General features: G+C 45.2%; 1 protein-coding gene across 3 annotated transcripts in view; it reads right to left on the reverse strand.

Moving 5' to 3' along the window:
* The window catches only part of LOC109287452 (ketosamine-3-kinase-like), a 9257-nt gene extending 1847 nt beyond the window's left edge, over positions 1–7410 (reverse strand). The window contains exons 1-5 of one of the 3 annotated variants that reach the window (XM_019502567.1): positions 7234–7410; positions 4131–4282; positions 2599–2690; positions 2015–2097; positions 1562–1684 (exon numbers count right to left, since the gene is read on the reverse strand). In XM_019502567.1, coding sequence (XP_019358112.1) covers positions 1562–1684; positions 2015–2097; positions 2599–2690; positions 4131–4282; positions 7234–7410 — 627 coding nt within the window. Of the gene's footprint in view, positions 1–1561; positions 1685–2014; positions 2098–2583; positions 2691–4130; positions 4283–6996; positions 7048–7233 lie in introns of those variants that run through there. The other 2 variants (XM_019502560.1, XM_019502575.1) reach the window with 2 other exon arrangements.
* Positions 7411–18199: the final 10789 nt, after the last annotated feature.

Consider the following 18199-nt stretch of genomic DNA (forward strand, 5'->3'; position numbering starts at 1 on the left):
TTGGGGGGGGGGGGGTCTTAGAACCAGAAAAAAGCCAAATCATACACTAAAAGTCAAACGCCTACTATAACATATTCTAATTTTATTACAAAAAATATTTTTGCATGATTTGTGTTTATGTACTGTATATTGAGGTGACTGCATAATAACTCAAAAATAAATTCTTAGTCTTTTATACTGTGTGGGGGGTGGTGGGAGAGTATGGGGGATGTGTATGGTGGGGTATGGGGGGAGCTTGAGAGGGGGCATGGCTGTGGGGGCACAGGGTGTGTGGTGTGTAGCTCTGAAACATACTGGCCTCTGGAACACGGTCCTCTCCTGCAGTCAATGCAGGCAACACTTGCAGGGGGTGGGGTGTGTGTGTGGTTTGTAGGGTGTGAGGGAGGGTGGCAAGGATGTGGGGACATCCTCCCCCCCCCACACACACACACACACTTCCTTCATGGCACAGCAGTGAGTTGGGGCACTGGTGCCTGGTTCTGGCCAGTGCTGCACATCACAGCAAAGAGTGTAGCCACTGCCAAGCCGTTTGTTTCCCTGGTACTGCCTGCAGTCATGGGGCACAGGAGGGAAGCCCCAGGTGCCACTTTCCCCATCCCAGCCCACTCCACTGCCTGAGGCTTCCCTCCTGTGCCCCATGAGTGTGGGAAGTGCCAGGGAAACAAACAGCCCAGCAGGGGTTGTGCTCCTTGCAGCACTAGCCAGAGCCAGACAACAGCACTGAGCAGAGTTCCCCACCCTACTCTCCCCCTGCTGCTGCTGCTTCCCCCTGCTGCCTGCCAGGGCTGTGTGTCATAGGGAGAGGTGTGTGTGTGTGTGGGTCCCCATACCTCTCCCCCCCTCACACCCACACCTTGCCTAGCTGAGCTCCATGCCGCTGACGCCCCACTGGGCGAGGGCTCCACGCTGCTGCCAGCCCCAGCTCTACGCTCTGTGCTCCCACACAGCTGCAGCCACACCCCCAGCTCCTCTACCTACTGCCAGGAAGGACCGGGATGCCAGGAAAGCCTGCAGCAGCAGCCCTCCCCATGCTAGCAGGCCCAGCCCTTCCGCCCATAAGGGTGGAAGCGAGACATAACAGAATATGTTGGGGGCGGGTGTAGGCACCTCACTCCCGCCCTTGTGGGCAGAAGTGCTGGGTGGGGTACAATTCACTGGTGGGGTGCTGTAGGCCAGTTCAAAGTGCCTGGTGGGCTGGATCCAGCCCACAGTCCATATTTTGCCCGCCCCTGCCATATACAACTTCCAATAATAAGCATAACGCTTCCAAGTCCAGGGAGATACAGGTGTGAACTTAACCCAGCACTTCCCTAGTGGCAATGCATAGTGCTACCCTGCATCCATTCATTTCAGAAAGTTAAAACCGGTTGATATTGCATGAAGTCACTGTAACTCAGTGTGGGGGGTCCTTTAATCATTGGAAGTTAGCATCCTTTTCTAACAAACTGTGGAACGTCCCAATAGAAGGAAGGAACTAATATATTTTAATAAAAGAAAAGGAATAGAAAAAAACAGCCCCCATCTACCCATCAGTACATTAAATCACATGAAGTAATCTTACCTGAAGTTGTGCCCAAAGTTCCCTTGCTTCCCTGTCTCCTGAATTCTTTTCAATCATATCCATTTGGGGCTGGATTCGCTGAGTGGCAAAAAAAGTCACCCAATCATTCTGCCAGTCATTCACCTGGAGGATAAGATCAAGCACAGGTTCCATAACACAAGAGAGAATACCAAATTAAAAAAAAAAAGTTTTGGGAATACAGTCTCAGTTGATAACTTCCAAGACTAGATAAATGTCCCAACATTTGGGGCCAAATTAATTCCTGGTATACCTTCACTGAAATAAAAGAGCTTCTAAACAAAACAACATCTTACACTATCCCAGCATTTCCTTTTTTAGCATTAAGAAAATGAGGTGCAGAGTCTTTAAGTGACACACACAGATCCCCCAAGAATGTACGGTGGCAGCAGGTATCAATGGATTAAATAAATTCAGAGACTAAACAAAACCTACCTGGGGGAGATAACCACAACAGGTGACCGTATTAAAGCCAAACTGATCCACAAATTGGACATCTGTTTGCCCTTGACTCTTACCTTTCAAACATAAAATCACAGAGAAAAACACTAATTATAAAGATTTAGTATCTGCAATACAGGTGGGCCTTAAATCAGATGAAAATATAGTAATTTCCATTATTGGAAACAGACATTTTGCACCTCAGTACTCTTTTTACTATGATTTCCATTGAATTAAAAATATGACAAAAATATGCAAGTGTCAAACTTAATTATTTAAGCTAGTGTTATACCTCCTCTGAAACAAGGCAGTTGTGCACAATGGTGCAGTGGGATGAAAAGCAGGGATTCCAAATCAAAGAAATATTTTGTCTGTTAGAGAGATAACTATTTAAATATAGCGCCAAGCCACTTTTAATTATAACACAAAAAGCAATTTGTTCTAAATCTGTTTTCATGAGTGTTACTGGAGCAAAACAGATGTTCCCTAAAATAACAAAGTCATTTTAGCAACTGCCTGTTTTGCAGATTATTAACTAGATTAATGTCACTAAATTCATCGACAGCTGTTTACTGTACCAACTGTGTTCCCCTCTTTCTTCAGCCTCTCTCCAATTTTCTGGTTGTGAAGATGTAGGTCAGCCAACTGTTGTCCAAGCTTTCCTGAATGTCTAAAAAGCCAAAATAAGTTCTTTTATTATCACTGAAAGACACAGTAAGCAGTGAATTCACAGCCTGATATACATGAGTAATTCTCTGTGTTTGCCCAGCATGTGGAAAACTTCCTTCTCTGGGAACAGAGACATCTTTTTAAACATTTTTGGGGGTGGGGCAGGGAGTAAAAGCATAAGATACTGACAACCGCACTTATGGGGCTATTTCTGCCAGTATTACCGTGAACTGAAATGAAAATGAAGAGAAACCACAACTTCATCACCATAAACTGTAGGAAGGACATGCACAATACAGCTTTTATACATTTGATTATGCTCTATAGAGGAATAAATGAGTAGGATTCACCTGGCTCTCTCAACATCAGGGAACCTGGAATACTGAAGCAAGACTGTTCTCACTCTCTAAAGGATGATACCAATTCTCTAGCACCTTCTACACTTGCTTCAGTCCATCCTTATGTTAACTTCTTCCAGATGTTTCTGCTATTATGGAGCCTAACTCTCTCTCAAGATCAATGTGTTAAGTGTCACTTGCATACTTTTCCTGTGCTGACATCTCTCCAAGAATACAGGGATCAGCAGGTGGGCAAGATAAGGGGACATGCATCCTGGTTCTAGCACTGCTCAGAGCAGACTGGTAATGCAGGCAGAGGCTACATAACAATTCTGTGGCTGCCTGCTTGATGGGCTCCCTGAGCTGGCTAGAGGCCCCAAGCTTGGTGTGGGAAGAAAGTAAATTGAATTCCCTGATGGAAGCAAGGATCAGGCTCCAACACAGTGGTTTTACCCTGGGTCTTCGGTGCGGGGGAGGGACATAAAGCAAGGACCATAGATGTTAAGCTACCAATATTCACAACATGAATGCCTTCTTGCCTGTTTTGGGAAGTTTCATGCATACCCCTATTGAATTGTAACAAATATTTAAATAGGAATGCTATAAGTCCTCAAAGATGCAACCCAGGAGATTAGGGGTTGGCAACTTGTAGTCTGCAGGCTAGATCCAACCTGGTGGTGGTAGACTTCAGGCACCACGGTGATGGGGAGAACAGGTAGTGGTGGCACTGCAGTGGGAGTGGTGACTGATGTTCTGGCTCCAGCGCAAGCTGGGTTGAAATTGGCCTGTGCTTGGAGCAAAGCCTTATTAAAGTGGCCTCCCACTGCAAAACACTGCCAAACCCTGTACTAAATCGTCTCATCTGAGTCACTCTCACCACCAACTCTCAAGATCCTTGCTGTAAATACCTTAATTTTTCTTAGCTGAGGAATGAATTGCTGGGTTAAGTGCTGTGACACACCACAGAATGCTGTATTCAGTTTTAGTTTTTAATGGGTCGGAGACAAGAAGGGAAGCATCAAAATGTATTTCTCCTCAAAAACAAACAACATGAAGATCACACAAATCTGAATGCCTGACAACATGACACTGTCAAAATTTACCTGTTTAAACCCTTCATTTCCAAGTGCTCCATCACAAACAGTGTGGTGCCCCCTGGCAAGTCTATAACTTTGATGGGTTTGGGGACCTTTATTGTCTGGGTTTTCAGGAGAGCTTCTAAACTTGCCATTTCTCCCTCAAACATTCTTCTAGCCTGTTAAACACAAAAGAAAAGGATTAGTCCCCAGGAACACCGTTAGCAACAAAATGAAGATGTTCCTCTGGGCAAACCATATCTGAACCTTTTTTTGGTGTGAGCATATACAAGACAAAGGAGGGTCCACAGTTGGGTTGCTTATAGTATAGTCAACCTACAGTTTTAAGAACAACAGAATTGGTTTCTTTCCTATACGCCTACCCCTAATGAAACAGCACATCTTCCAGCATTCCGCATTGTCATATAAATAACTCAACAACTGAATCAAAGCCTGGTTTCTTTCCATTCATTTTATACACATGCTTACTAATCAAAAATTCCAAATTAACGTGATATACAGCAGGGATGTCAACCATGTGGCTTGTCTGCCACATTCAGCCCACAGAGCCTGTCTCTCCAGTCTATCGAGCTACTGGAAGCACCAAATATTGGGGCCTTTAGCCCCAGTGGGCATGGCCATTGGTGGTGAGCTTGGCTTCCCCACCGCTGCAACCTGCACTACCCTTGCTCCCACTGGATCCCATGAGTTTGTCACCGCTGTGGTGGCCACTGCTGCAGTCCTCATGCCCCAGGTTGGATTTGACCTGCAAGGAATCCCACAGTCTGGATCCAGAATAAAACCCCAGGTGAATGTGGCACCCTGATATATAGGAATAAGTGTAAAATTAGTTGCAATGTATGTCAGGAAAAAATGAAAGAGTGTGCTGGGTACTGATAATCTATGTGGCTTTGCGCACACAGTTCCACCTAGAAATACTAAATTAGCTGTTGCTGTGCCTTGAATTTATGTTTCTGCAGAAAATACAAATAATTACATTGTGCCGAACCTGTAACCTGGGATGTTCTTTTAAATGAGAATGCAGGGGCCAGCTCTGCAATCATCATTTATGTTTAGAACTTATTCATCTGAGCTGCTCCATTGATTCCAATGGACTAGTTGTGTGAGTAAATGGTATTTAAAGAGTAAAGTGTGCAGAAGGCAGCCCATAACCAACAGTATTTGCTAAAATCACTAACAAAACCAATGAATAAAATATCAAAAGATTACGTTGGATAGAAATACAGGAATAAGAATCATCAAATAAGCCACAGGTCATGTTGATTACAAACTCCCTGAATGAAAGAGAGCAAGAATGAGAATTTCTAGACTATTAATGAGTCTGAAATTTTGCTTTAGAAATAAAATGATTTCTCTTTCCAAAACATAGCTCCTAAAATATTGCTGTAGACAATAGCTGAAAACAGGCTTATAATGGAACTGCTGATGTATTCAGTTGCTGTGCACACAGCACAGCATTTTTAATGCAATTAATGAAGGCTGCTTTCGTCAGCACTCTGTGTCTATAGATGCATGGTAAAATTACAAAACAATGACTACTGAATAAGAAATTTATCCAGGTCCTTGGTATTTACTCAATACATCTTTCTCCCAGCCAAGCATGCTAGAAGAATTACCTGCCAACTGTACATATATGTGTGTGTGTATGTGTGTGTGTGTTTGTGTGTGTGTGTGTGTATATATAACTGGGGGGGGGGACAGGGAGGTCCTAGATTGTTCTGTATAAAGCTACTACATTGACTGCAAAGCAAACAGCTCTTTCAGTACCTTTGCTGGGGGATCTCAACACACTTAGGTTTCATGGATTTCATAGACGTTAGAGCTGGAAGGGACCTCCGAAGATCATTGGGTCCAGCCCCTGTGCCCAAGGGGCAGGAAGTCAGTTGGGGTCAAAGGATCCCAACAAGATAAATGTTCAAATGTTTCCTGAAAGTGTCCAGAGTAGGTGCCTGCACCACCTGTGGGGGAGTCTGTTCCAGGCCTTGGGGGCTCAGACAGTAAAGTTTTTCCTTATGTCCAGCTTAAAATGGTGTTGGAGGAATTTGTGACTGCTGGAACTTATCATCCCCTGGGGTGCTCTGGTGAACAGGTGTTCCCCCACATCCTGATGCACACCCCTGATGTACTTATAGGCTGCCACCAAGTCACCCCTGAGCCTGCACTTTTCCAGGCTGAAGAGTCCCATAGCTCTCAGCCTCTCTTCGTAAGACCTATTCTCTTGCCTTCTGATCATGGGCATGGCTCTCCTCTGCACTCTCAAGCTTCTCCATGTCCTTCCTAAATTGTGGAGCCCAGAACTGGATGCAGTACTCCAGCTGCGGCAGCACCAATGCTGAGTACAGCAGGAGGGTGACTTCCTGAGTCTTGCTCGAGATGCATCAGTAGATGCAAGCCAGAGTTTTGTTCACTGGAATGACATTGTTACCCTGCTGCTCATATCACCAACCATGAATAAGGAGACAGGTCTGAAACGCATAGCTGGACACCTTTCACTTCTTTCAGTAGCGGTATTACTGGCGAATGCACAAGCTGCATCCGTGTGTGCATCCACATCTCTCTTTCCTCAGCCAGGGCCCAAAGCAAACATACTCTTCAAATATCTTCCTCTGCCTTTCCCCACTGCCCAAAGGGTCGCAGCATTACCCAGACGTCCCACTTAGCAGTGCCAAGCCTCCCACAGTGGTTCGTGCCCAGGGCTGAAGATGATGGCACAGAAAGTCAACACAACCACAGAAAACTCTGAGGACGTTTCACTTAAGTGCAGGCAGCTGGTGACTGACATTTGCCTGGAAGAAGGAAGGCACGGCTTTATCTTTCCTAGCCTGCTCCAGACCCCTGCAGCGGGGTGACAGTACCTGACAGCGCCCCTCACCTGCTGGCCCAGTGGATGTCAGGACGGCACCGGCTGCAGTCTGCAAGCGCTGGCCCATACCGACGGGCCACCTGCTCGCCCCACTGACCCACTAATGCCCCCGCACCCCAGAGGGCGGTTCCTGCCCCTCCAGCGCACCGCACCGCACGGCCCGGCCGCTTCCCGCGCCACCCGCATCGCCTGGCCCGGGGCGAGCATCGCGCGGCAGAGCCTGGAGGCCGAGTCCAGCCCCCGCACCTCCGCCTTCGAGTTGCTCTTCACGAAGACGCGGCCGCGGTCGGTGTCGTAGCTCTGCCCCTGGCTGATGCAGCCGCCGCCCGAGTGGCCCGTGGGCCGCAGCCACACTGTGCCCAGCTCCCGCTGCAGCGCCGCCTCCATGCCGCCGCCGCCAGATCGGGAGGCGAGACTGCGCATGCTCCGAGCGCCGCACATGCGTCCTGGCAACAATCGAAACCAATACCCTCACCCACTCTCCAACTGCGGAGGAAACACTGGGGAGGCGGGCAGCTCCAGCCTGAGCTGCAGGGGGCGCCACTGCGCCCATGAGGGGTGGGCGTGGCCAGGAAGGAGAGGAGCGCTCATTGGCGTGGCGACGGAAAGGGGCGGGAAACGCGCGTTTCTGGTTGCTTTCGCCCCACGCAGGTTTCCTCCTTGTCGGGAGCACCTCGGGATCCACGAGGAGTGCTGCCACTCCTCCTCGGACGGGATTTCCGCCTCACGAGGCATGAGATTCGGGGTCCCTGCACTTTTTCGTTAGTGCTACGTGCAGCCAACTTTAAGGGATGTATTTAGTGTTGGTCTGAGACAAAAAGAAAAACAAAACTCCAGATCTCTTGGTTCAGAGATGATACCTTGCAGAAAAAGACGGTTTATTTTTTTTTTTCAGTTTCTTAGTTGGTTTAATAAAAGGGATCATCCATCTCTTTCTGAACCAAGAGCTCTAGAGTTTTGCATTTCCCAATTTTAAGAGTGTTTTTGCTCCAGGAATTTCCTCAGTGTTTCAAAATGTTGGGAGTCTCTGGGTAGTTGAAAGAGATGTCCCCAAGAGGAGCCGTGTGTTGTGGCGCAGCTGATTTGCTTCGCCAGGTGAAAGGCATGTTGCCCTTTGTCCCACCCTCGATGGCAGGGGACACAAGTCAGGCTGTATCTCGCTGCTGCCCCAAGCCCACCTGTGGGACAAAGTGCTTCTACCCTCAGCCCACACCATGGGGCTGGCTGGTGGGGGGAACAGCACGTCCCCTCTGCCCAGCTCCCTGGGCCTGGGGCCATGGGGGACACTGGATGTTCCCCAGCCCAATGCAGGTCTGGGGCAATGGGCAATACTGGGCATCCCTGCCCACTTCCCCCACAGCCCACTTTGCAGGACTGGTTGAGCAGGGGGCATGCTACACAGGGTAACAAATCAGGATTTCTGGTAGAGGTCTTTTATTAGACCAAGATTTTGGCAAAGAAGTCTTCAGTTGCAAGCTTTTGGGCACAAACACCTTTCATCAGGCATTGGAGAAAAGATTGTAAGAGTTTTCCTGGGTAGAAGTGAAAGTTCATATTTCATAGAATTTCACAGAGGAGTCAATAGATGGAAAACTCCTGGCAGACTCCATACCAGCTATGAACTGACTGTCCAGAGGAGTTTTCCATCTATTGACTCCTCTGTGAAATCTTATGAACTATCATTTCTACCCAGGAGAACTTTTACAATTTTTTCTCCAATGCTTGATGAAGGCTGTTTGTGCCGAAAAGCACGCAACTAACAATAATTTTTTGCAAAAATCTTGTTGGTATAATAAAAGATATCATCTCCACTGCAAGTCCTGATTGTTTTTTCCTCTAGAGCAGGGGTATGCAAGATCTTTTTTGGCTGGAGTGCCAAAAAACACCACAATGCCTACCTTGGAAGGCCAGCAAGCCAGAAAAACAAAATGAGGGCAGGGGGTACATGGCAGGATGCCCTGCTTGTGCCCCTTGCCCCTGCTCCCCAGCCCAGGCTCTGTGGCTGTCAGCAGCTACCCCGGCTCTGGGTAGCTGCTGGAGCCCGGGCTGCTGCCAGCAGGGCTTGCAGTGTCCCAGCTGCCTGCTGGGAGCAGCCCCAGCTCTCAGCTGGCAGTAGCTACCCAGAGCTGGGGCCGGCTGCAGCCAGGAAGCTGCAAACAGCTGTGCCAGGCTCCAGAGCTCAGGCATCAGCTCTGTACCAGCAGGTGCATGTGTGCCTCAAAGCGGGACAGTGGGGGAGGAGCCTGAGGCAGCGTAACCCCTGTCTCTCCCCTGCTGCTGACACAGAGCTGGTGTGGAGCCTGGCACAGCTATTTGTAGCCAGCCTGGGCTCTGGGCAGCTGCAGCAAGCAGCAGGCAGGCTGCGAACAGCTGCGCCAGGCTCCACAGTTCTGGCATGAGCTTTATGTGGCGGCAACTGCACGTGCACCTCAGAGCAGATAGGTGTTTCCTGAAATAAAGCAGCAGAATCTATTATTACCTTTTGTTGCACCACTGATTTTTCTGTCAGATGGCACAATAAAGGGCATCAACATCTAACTGCTCTGCATTTATGCCATCTTAAAATGTTTTTAGACAATGTCCATGTCCACCATCTGTTTACTGGACTCAGTGCGTGGCATAGTTTTTTCACAGCTGGGGTCCTCTGTGAGGATCTTGGACAAGAACAGCATTTGGTGGTTGGAAAGGAATAGTGGTTATTTCCACACAGGGCTTCCTGCTTCTCCCCTGCTCCAAAAAACAGAAGACTTGAGGGGCTTTTTAACCATTCCAAATTGCTCCTTAGGTTTGCAAGCCTCTGTAAGTTTACTGCGTGATATTGGATAGCATTACTAGAATTTAAGTGGGGAACTTTATGATTACCTAGTCTGACCTCCTACAAAGCACAAACTAGAGATAGTCACAGAATTAACTTAACTGTAGTGAAAATATCAAGACCAATTAGTTGTGCTGGAACTAAAATATATGTTTTGTGAAAGTTGGGGTTAAAAAGCCTAATTTGACTTCTGGGGAGGGGATGAGATAATACAGAAGACTTAGCCCTGTGGACTTTGTACAAGGAGCCTGGGAAATGGCAGGGCTTTTCACACCCTTGGAACTTCTCTGTGAAGGGCGGACAGCAGTAGGAGCAGAGGAGTGTCATTTCTACAAGTCTTCCCCTCTCACTGCATTCTTTATTTTCTCAGTTTTAGTCCCTTGATCTCAATTTTGTTGCCAAGACTTTTACATTCCTCTACAGAAATAATAAATAGTAGCAAACAGAGAGGGGGCACATACCAGGGTACAAAAACTGGCTTGCCTAGAGACTGATTCTTCCCTTTCTGTGGTTCCAAGCTATATGGATAAAAGACACCTGAGTAAGAGTGAGCTGAGACAGGTGGAGTGGCAAGTGGGCAAGGTGTTATTTTTCTGTATAACACAAGGAGCTCTAGGAACATAGAGGCTGAAGAATTAGGAGACTCAGGAGAAGTGTCATGCAAGTAATTTCTTATTGAGCAGTACTTTCCACTTTCCCATTTCTGGTTCTTAAGTTAATCAAGTTACAAACAGATTGGTTACTCCAATCCAAATTCAAAGGACGCTAGAAAATAGAGCTCAGAATTAAACTTTTCATTCAGTCTTAAATATGGCGTCACAGCATGTTCCTCCATAGTACAATCACTGAATATGGCAAGCAGTAGTAGAGAGTGTTTTAGTACTGTATCTTATGGTAATGAAGAACAATTAGCCCTGCATTTTGGGGAATGAATTGGATTGCTGTATTCCTCACTGACAATGTAACATAAAAAGTGTTTGCCTATTGACCAAGTTTCAGGGGTAGTCTCATTAGTTACATGGCAAGCATAAACTAAAGAAATGGGGGCCTACAGCTCCAATCTTCTTCCAAAGATTATAAACAAGGCTTCGCCGAATGTTGACATTCCTCCAACAATATCAGTCCTTCCTGCTGAAAGGAGATAGTGAATGAGCCACGATGTCATGCTGCAGGGGAAACAGTGGGTTGATGCTTTATGTAATCCTTTCTCCCTTCCACTATACATCGCTTACTCCAGCTTACACCATTTAAGAATATGTTTGCTATATGCTCTTGAGACTGCCCCCTCCCTTCTACGCTGATGAAGTTCATCAACTGTTGTATCATCCTGATACATTTTGGCATTCCTGTAACATCCACAGTAGTTAACTTTGTTTAAAATAGCATTTCTTTCTCTAGAGGAAAAGACAACTGGCACCCAGGGCTGCAAATTATTTGGTGAGTCATCAGTTAATATACACATCCTGAATAAAAAAGTACTGCAGCTGCTAATTTCTGTTTACTGCTTGACAGTATGTACAAGAAAAGAAAAGGTAATTAGTATGTGCAGCCTTTTATTGGCTGGGTTTATAGATATAAATGGAAAATATGCAGTATGGCTTTTCAGGCTGCGAGCTTCTATTTGTGTGAACATAAGACAAATGTGCTCTGGGCTCTTGCTTTTCCCCTGAGCATCAACAGATAGGTTGAAAGAGGGTGGTGCAGGAAGGAGTTAGGAATTTCCATTACAGAAATAAATGATTTGTAATGGAGACACAGAGATTTGTTGGTAATATTTGTTTTTCTTTTCTCCTTTTAAATGCAATTTGCACCACAGGAAGGAAGAACCCAGGTTTAAAAATGCCTCTGACCAGTTGTATAAGCAGATAAGAGGAGATGGAACAAGCAATTCATTAAATGACACAACAAGAACTAGGATAAGGGTAAAATTCTGCTCTAATCCTGCAAGCATTCTGAGAACAAATCCCATTGAAATCAGTGGGCTTGCTCATGATAATAAAACTAAGCACATGCTTAAGTGTTTCCAGGGTCAGGGGCTTCATGGCATTCCAGCCCCCTTGCTGAAGAACAAGTCTCCCAGGTTGCCATTTAAGGCAGAATTTAGATGAAGATGGGCCCAAAGCCAGAGAGGACCTGGCTACCTGTTCTGCCTAAGCTGTAGTCCATGCAGGATCTGGTCTGGACATGAGCCACCTTTTAATGTTTTTGCATCCTGGCTCTCCCCACTCTGGCTGGTTTTGGAGCTGGGTCCTGCAATTTATGTCACTTTATTGCTTTCTATAGATTCTTTTCTTTCCAAGCCATCACATTTAAGCAAGAGATAAAAGTGAGATATTTTTATGTGGGGTCATTTTTAATAGGAACACTAATGTTCTGAAACTGTGAATGGTATCTGAAAAGGCAGTCTGAGTTATTTATGACAAAAACAAAACCAATAGAAACAAACCACAAGGCTTATTGCAAAGCTAATACTTTGGAGACAAATGTTTGTGAGTCATTCTTTGATGTTCAACTACAGGTTATTTTTTACAACTGATTTGTTTGTTATCCTATGTCTAGTTGAATCTACATGGAGAAAAATATATAAAGGGGAATTTCCTTACTGCCTTGTCTTTAAAAAATAATTTAGATCTGTTGTTCATCAGGATATTATGTTGCTTCAAAGAGAATTAGCAGATGCATTTCTTTTGTTTCAGCTTGAAAAGGTAATGGGTTAAGGACTTGTGGGTGTATTCAAGTTCCTGTATAAAGTGTAACTATGAACTGCCCTGCAAAATAAACCTGGGCTTGGCACAAACACTTGTTCCAAACATGATTACACGTAAATGTCACAGGGAAACATTCCAGAATTCCATAGCTTACAGATTAATGTGAAAAGTCATTTTTATTGCAACAATTTCCAAGCAATTGAAAGCCAATTATTTAAATAACAAAAATAGACCCCATATCCAGAGCTCACCCAGCATGTTCCATATTTATATTTATTACAAAAGTGGTTATTTTATAAAATGTCATATATCTAACAATCTTTCAAATCAAGCTAATGAAAATCCAACCTATATTAACAATCCAGTAAAGGAAAAAAAATAACTACCAGCTTTAGCACTTCAAGAGTTTAGCTCACTTTCCTCCAGGTTTTCAGGAGAAAAGTATTTGTGATAATAAATATCAAAGAATTAAAGGTAAAAATGCAAGGTATGAAGGGAATACCAATCACTGCAAATGGCCTTACTGCTCTAAATAGTACAGAGAATCTTTACATAAAAAATAGTATAGTATTATTTGTCCTAATTTACTAATAAGCACTTCCATCACACTTTCCATATGAAGATCTCAAAGCACCCCACAACCATGTAGTATAAACTTGACAGTGTTCCTTTCCAGTAGGTAGGGTAGGCTGTTTTGTAGTTGCTAAGGATGGGAAAGCTCAGGCACAAAGAATGTGAACAACTTGCCTGAGGCCACAAAGCAAGTCAGGGTTAGAACTGAGATTACAACACTAGAATCCTGATGTCTCGTATAATGTTTTAACCAGTGCAGAATGCTGCCTCCATTGCCAAAAGAATGACAGCTACCAAAGCAGCAATATTTTAGTCTATCTCAAAATAAAATACAAAATGCAAGATGACAGATGAAGCAGCTGAAAAAAAACAGCACATACCTCTCTAGATATATTTCTATTTATGGAGCAGTTCCGGAAACATACTACTGTATGACAAACTTTCATGTGTTAACTCCTACATTAAACCAAAGAGCATATCATTACAGTACCAAAATCACTGTGGCTAGAATTTATTACAGAAAAACAAATTTGCAACAATCCTAGAAGTCCATAATGTAATTAATAGGGTCTGCACAGGAATAACTATTCTGTGAATGAGCACGTAGTATAAAATGTGAAATTGGAGTGCAGAAATTTTCTGACACATCAGAGAAATAAAAGGACACTTTACAGATACATTTATGTATTTATTTATGTTCTTTTGATTTCACTGTGCTAATACTGTTATGGAATAGTTCTGTGCAATGGTGTTCAGCCTCCAGACTGCGGGCCAAATCTGGCTATACTTCTGTCATCCAGCCTGCAGAATGCTCCACAGGTCCACAAATTGGCAGTGGGGAATGGTGGCAGCATTAACTGCTGCTCCCTTGCTGCCAGATTCCCATAAGAACATAAGAAGTGCCATTTACTGGGTCAAACAATAGGTCCATCTTGTCCTGCATCCTGTCTAACAATGGCAGAGAGCAGATGCTGAAAGGGAGAGTGAACTGAGTCTGACCAGGGTTTTTTCCCATTGTTCCTCTCTTACTTGCAGCCTCTGGCATTTAACTTCCTCCAGCATAGGAGGTGCATGGGATTGGGCCATGCATGGGGTCAGGCTGGCACATGGAGGGATCAGGCTGTGGGTAGGGTCAGACAGTACATGGCTGGATCTGGTGCACAGGATCAAGCTGCATTTAAGGTTGGCTTAGCACACAGCAGGACTGGGTCAATGCATGGCTAGGGTTGAGCCAGCATGCAGCCATATCCAGTTTGCAAGATCGCACCCATGGACTGACCCCACACCACTGATCTGGTGCATGGTGCCGGAAGGTCGGGCACCACTGTTTTAGTGTCATTCACCATCTTAGAAGAACTTCTACAATTCTGGTATATAGAAAATACTCAAGTTTTTGGTATGTTTGAGAACAAAAACCACTTAAGGTTTGGACATTAGCTATCTTCTTGTAACTGGGGCTGGATGCAAAATAAAGATCAAGAAAGCATCATAACAAACCTTTGACTACAGCCACTTTCCTTCCCCCTTCCCTCCCTGCCTCCCACCTGTCTCACCTACAGAACACCTCAATTTACATTTTCACTGACTGGCTTTCTTGCATACATATTGGCCTCTGGCTGCTTTACCACTCCATTGAGGAAGAGTGCATACTATCTGTAGACACTTCCTCAGCCTGATGAAGGGTGTTGGTGCTCAAAAGCTTGCTAAGAAAAATTTGTCCAACTATCTGAGTTGGTCTAATAAAAGATACTGCATTTACCCAAAGAACCTTGCCTGTTTATAACAATCCACTCACTTCTAGAAATACTAATTGCATGGTACTAATTGGACAGCTGGTAAAGTACCTATGATTCTTCCAATTATTTCTGCAAAACAGATATAGAAATCTGTACATCTTTATGCACCAAGAGGTAGACACCTGCTAACAAACATATGAAACAATATGCATTTGTGCACAGTGAAGCTCATGTAAGCTGTAGGTAGAAAAAAAAAGAGACTGCATATTTAATTCTGAACCTGCTCCCCCTGACTGATCAGAAATCTCTACATGCTGGACACAGGTCACTATATATACAAGGAAAAAGCTACTCTTTCCCCAGTGCCTAAACTGGTTTCCTCCACCCAAAATGGAGCTTCTAAAATATTTATTTTTTGATCTGTCAGCATCATCACTTCCCTTGAATCTCTCCATTGACTCCACCTTCTCTACTGCATCAGGTTTAAATTTCTAATCCTTATCTTCAAGCTCCAATAGAGCCCTGCTATCAGAATGGGGTCAAATGTGAAATCTGTGCTCTTGGACAGATTGGCCAGCATGGCTGTCAGTCTTACATAGACTAGGTACAGATCTAAAGACATTAAATGAGTGATAAAAAACAGTTTGTTTGAGGCAGCAGTTTTCAATCTCTTTAGACGCAAGGCATTCCTTGGAAAATATCAGCTCTTCACTTTCATTAATTTTGTGAAAGTTCTTTCTATGGCAAAGAGCTAAGAAAGACCACAACAGGACAACTGTGGCACCCTGGTTAAGGGCTACAGGTTCACTGGTTTAAGGGCTACAGGGAAGTTTTGAAATACCATTCTAACAGACTGGGACGGGTTATGCCCACATGAGTAAGTTCTATCAGGGAAGAAAGTTATCTTTTTTGTTTTGAATAAAAAGTTTGATAATGCAGATAAAAGACAGAAATCTATCTTTTGTCAGCCTGGGGCTTAAATCTGGCTGCACATGACCTAGAAGAAGTCCTGAATTTGCTGCTTCTGCCAACAGGGGTAAGCAGCCTTGCCAAAAGTGTATGTTTCTAGTAAGACAATATTCACTTGTTTTTCAGTTCAAAGGGCCTTTATGAGGTTGCTTATCTTTTTTCCATGGCACAATGCCTTTGTATTTGCTGAAGACCTTATTACCTTTATACCATCCCTAATTCTACTGTCTCTTTCTTAGTGTATTTTATTCCAGCATGTCAGTACTTGATTGATCCTCCATATTTGAGAACTACGTTTGTATCAAAGATTACAGGATTCTTTTAAAAAAACAGTTCATTTACTGAAATGGTACTTTTGTGAGAGGAAACACTGTAACAAATCACTATGATGGTACAATATAAGAAGTCAGGCCTAATCTACTCTGGACTGGTCAAGAGTTTTTTTATCTGAATTAGGGAAAGCCATGCAGTTTGCAGGTGCAGCTTGCTTTTGAACCTGCACAATTTATACATGCAATGAAAAGGCAAAAGGGGAGATGTCTGGCAGCACAGTGCGCTGCAGCTCACTGGGGTGGTCCTGGTTCAGTGCTGAATCAGAGCAACGCAAGATTTTGCTTGGAGCTCTGCTGTCTGAGTATTGGCCCTGCCTAAGCCTGTTTAGCTTGTGAAATCACACATCAGAGGAACATGGCTGCAGGCAGGTTTGAACGTCGTCCAACTCTGATGTTAATTTAATTTTTTATTTCAACCCATTCACACACCTGCTTAAGAACATAAAAATGACCATTTACTGGGTCAGACCATAGGTCCATCTTGCCCTGTGTCCTGTGACACACGATGACAGAGAACAGATGCTGAAAGGGAGAGTGAAATGGGTGAGCTGACCAGGGTTCCCCTCCCCACCCTTCCTGTCCCATTTGTAGCCTCCAAGATCTAAGGTCTAGGATGTTCTGATTCAGAGGCTGTGCCCCTAACTCCCGTGCTCAGTAGCTACTGATGCCCCTTTGCTCCAAGAATTTGTCCAAGCCTTTTTTGAATCTGGCTAAACTGTCAACTTCCACAGCACCTGGTGGCAGCGAGTTCCACACCTGAGGGACAGGTGGTGTGAAAAAATTCCTTTTGTTAGTTGGAAACTTACTCCCTGCTAGTTTCATTTTGTGACCCCTAGTTCTTGTATTGAGAGGGAGTACAAAAGAAATCCCTATTTACTTCCTCTTCGCTGTGTAGTATTTTGTAAGCTCTTATTATGTCCCCCCTCAAGCACCTCTTTTCTAAACTCAGTAGGCCTCACCCCTTTAGTCTCTCCTCGCATGGAAGTCCTTCCACACCGCTCATCACCCTTGTCGCTAGGGTGGCCATCATAGAGGACAGTCCGGTTTTCTGCTACTCTGTCCTGTGTCCTCTATTAATACAAAACCTGACACCTTTATGTCCTCTATTTTTCTGTTCAAGAGAAAAATAGTGGACACAAAGGCATCAGCTTTCATAGCAATAAAGGACAGAGGACAGCCAGACTATCCTCTATGACAGACGGCCACCCTACTTGTCGCCCTTCTCTAGTTCTCCTCTATCCTTTTGGCGGTGCGGGGACCAGAGCTGAGCAATTACTTGAGGGGTGGACTCACCAGAACTTTATAGAGGCATGATGATACTTTCCCTTCTGTTCAGAATTCCCTTAATAATAAGCCATAATAATAATAAAAACAAAAATAATAAGATATGATAATATGATGATGTATAATAATAACAATCCCTTAATAATAAGCAGAAAAGCACAAGTTGCTTGCAATTTCCCAGTTGGTCTAATAAAAGGTATCATTTTGGAACCCAGAGTTCTAGTTTTTTGTGTGTCGTCTTAATCACCCCTGACATTGTTTGCTTTTTTGATGGCGGCTGAGCACCCAGCTCATATTTGTAGCGAAGTGCCCACAGCGACTGGCAGGGCTGATGTGGCTCGGCTGCAGCGCAGACAGCCGTAGTTGTTGTGGTTTGTTTTTGTTTTTCACACAGTCCGGGGTGTTCCCCCCCTCCCGGCTCAGTTTAAACCCCGGCGACTCCGCCCCGCACTCGGACCCCGCCCTGCTGCCCCAGGGGGCGGGAAGCCAGCGGTGACGGGCGGGCGAGCGAACCAGTAGCGCGGGAGGACTCCCCTAGCAACTGAGCGAGGAGTCCGCACGCCAAGAGTGGGTGGCGGCCCGGCCGAGCGCGATCCCCCAATGGCAGCAGAGGGGAACGGAGCTGCACCAATAGGGAAAGGCTGGCGCAGTTGTTGCCCAATGGGAAAGTAGGGGGGCGCGGAAGCTGTCACAGCGCGCCAATGGAGGAGGAGGAGGTGGGCGGGAGCGATGGCTCTGACGCACCAATGGCACCGGCGCGGGGCGGGTGCTGTCAGGGCGCTGGGCCGAGCCCAG

The sequence above is a fragment of the Gavialis gangeticus genome, unplaced genomic scaffold, assembly GCF_001723915.1.
Source record: "Gavialis gangeticus isolate Ggan-Ray unplaced genomic scaffold, GavGan_comp1, whole genome shotgun sequence".
Lineage (NCBI taxonomy): Eukaryota > Metazoa > Chordata > Crocodylia > Gavialidae > Gavialis > Gavialis gangeticus.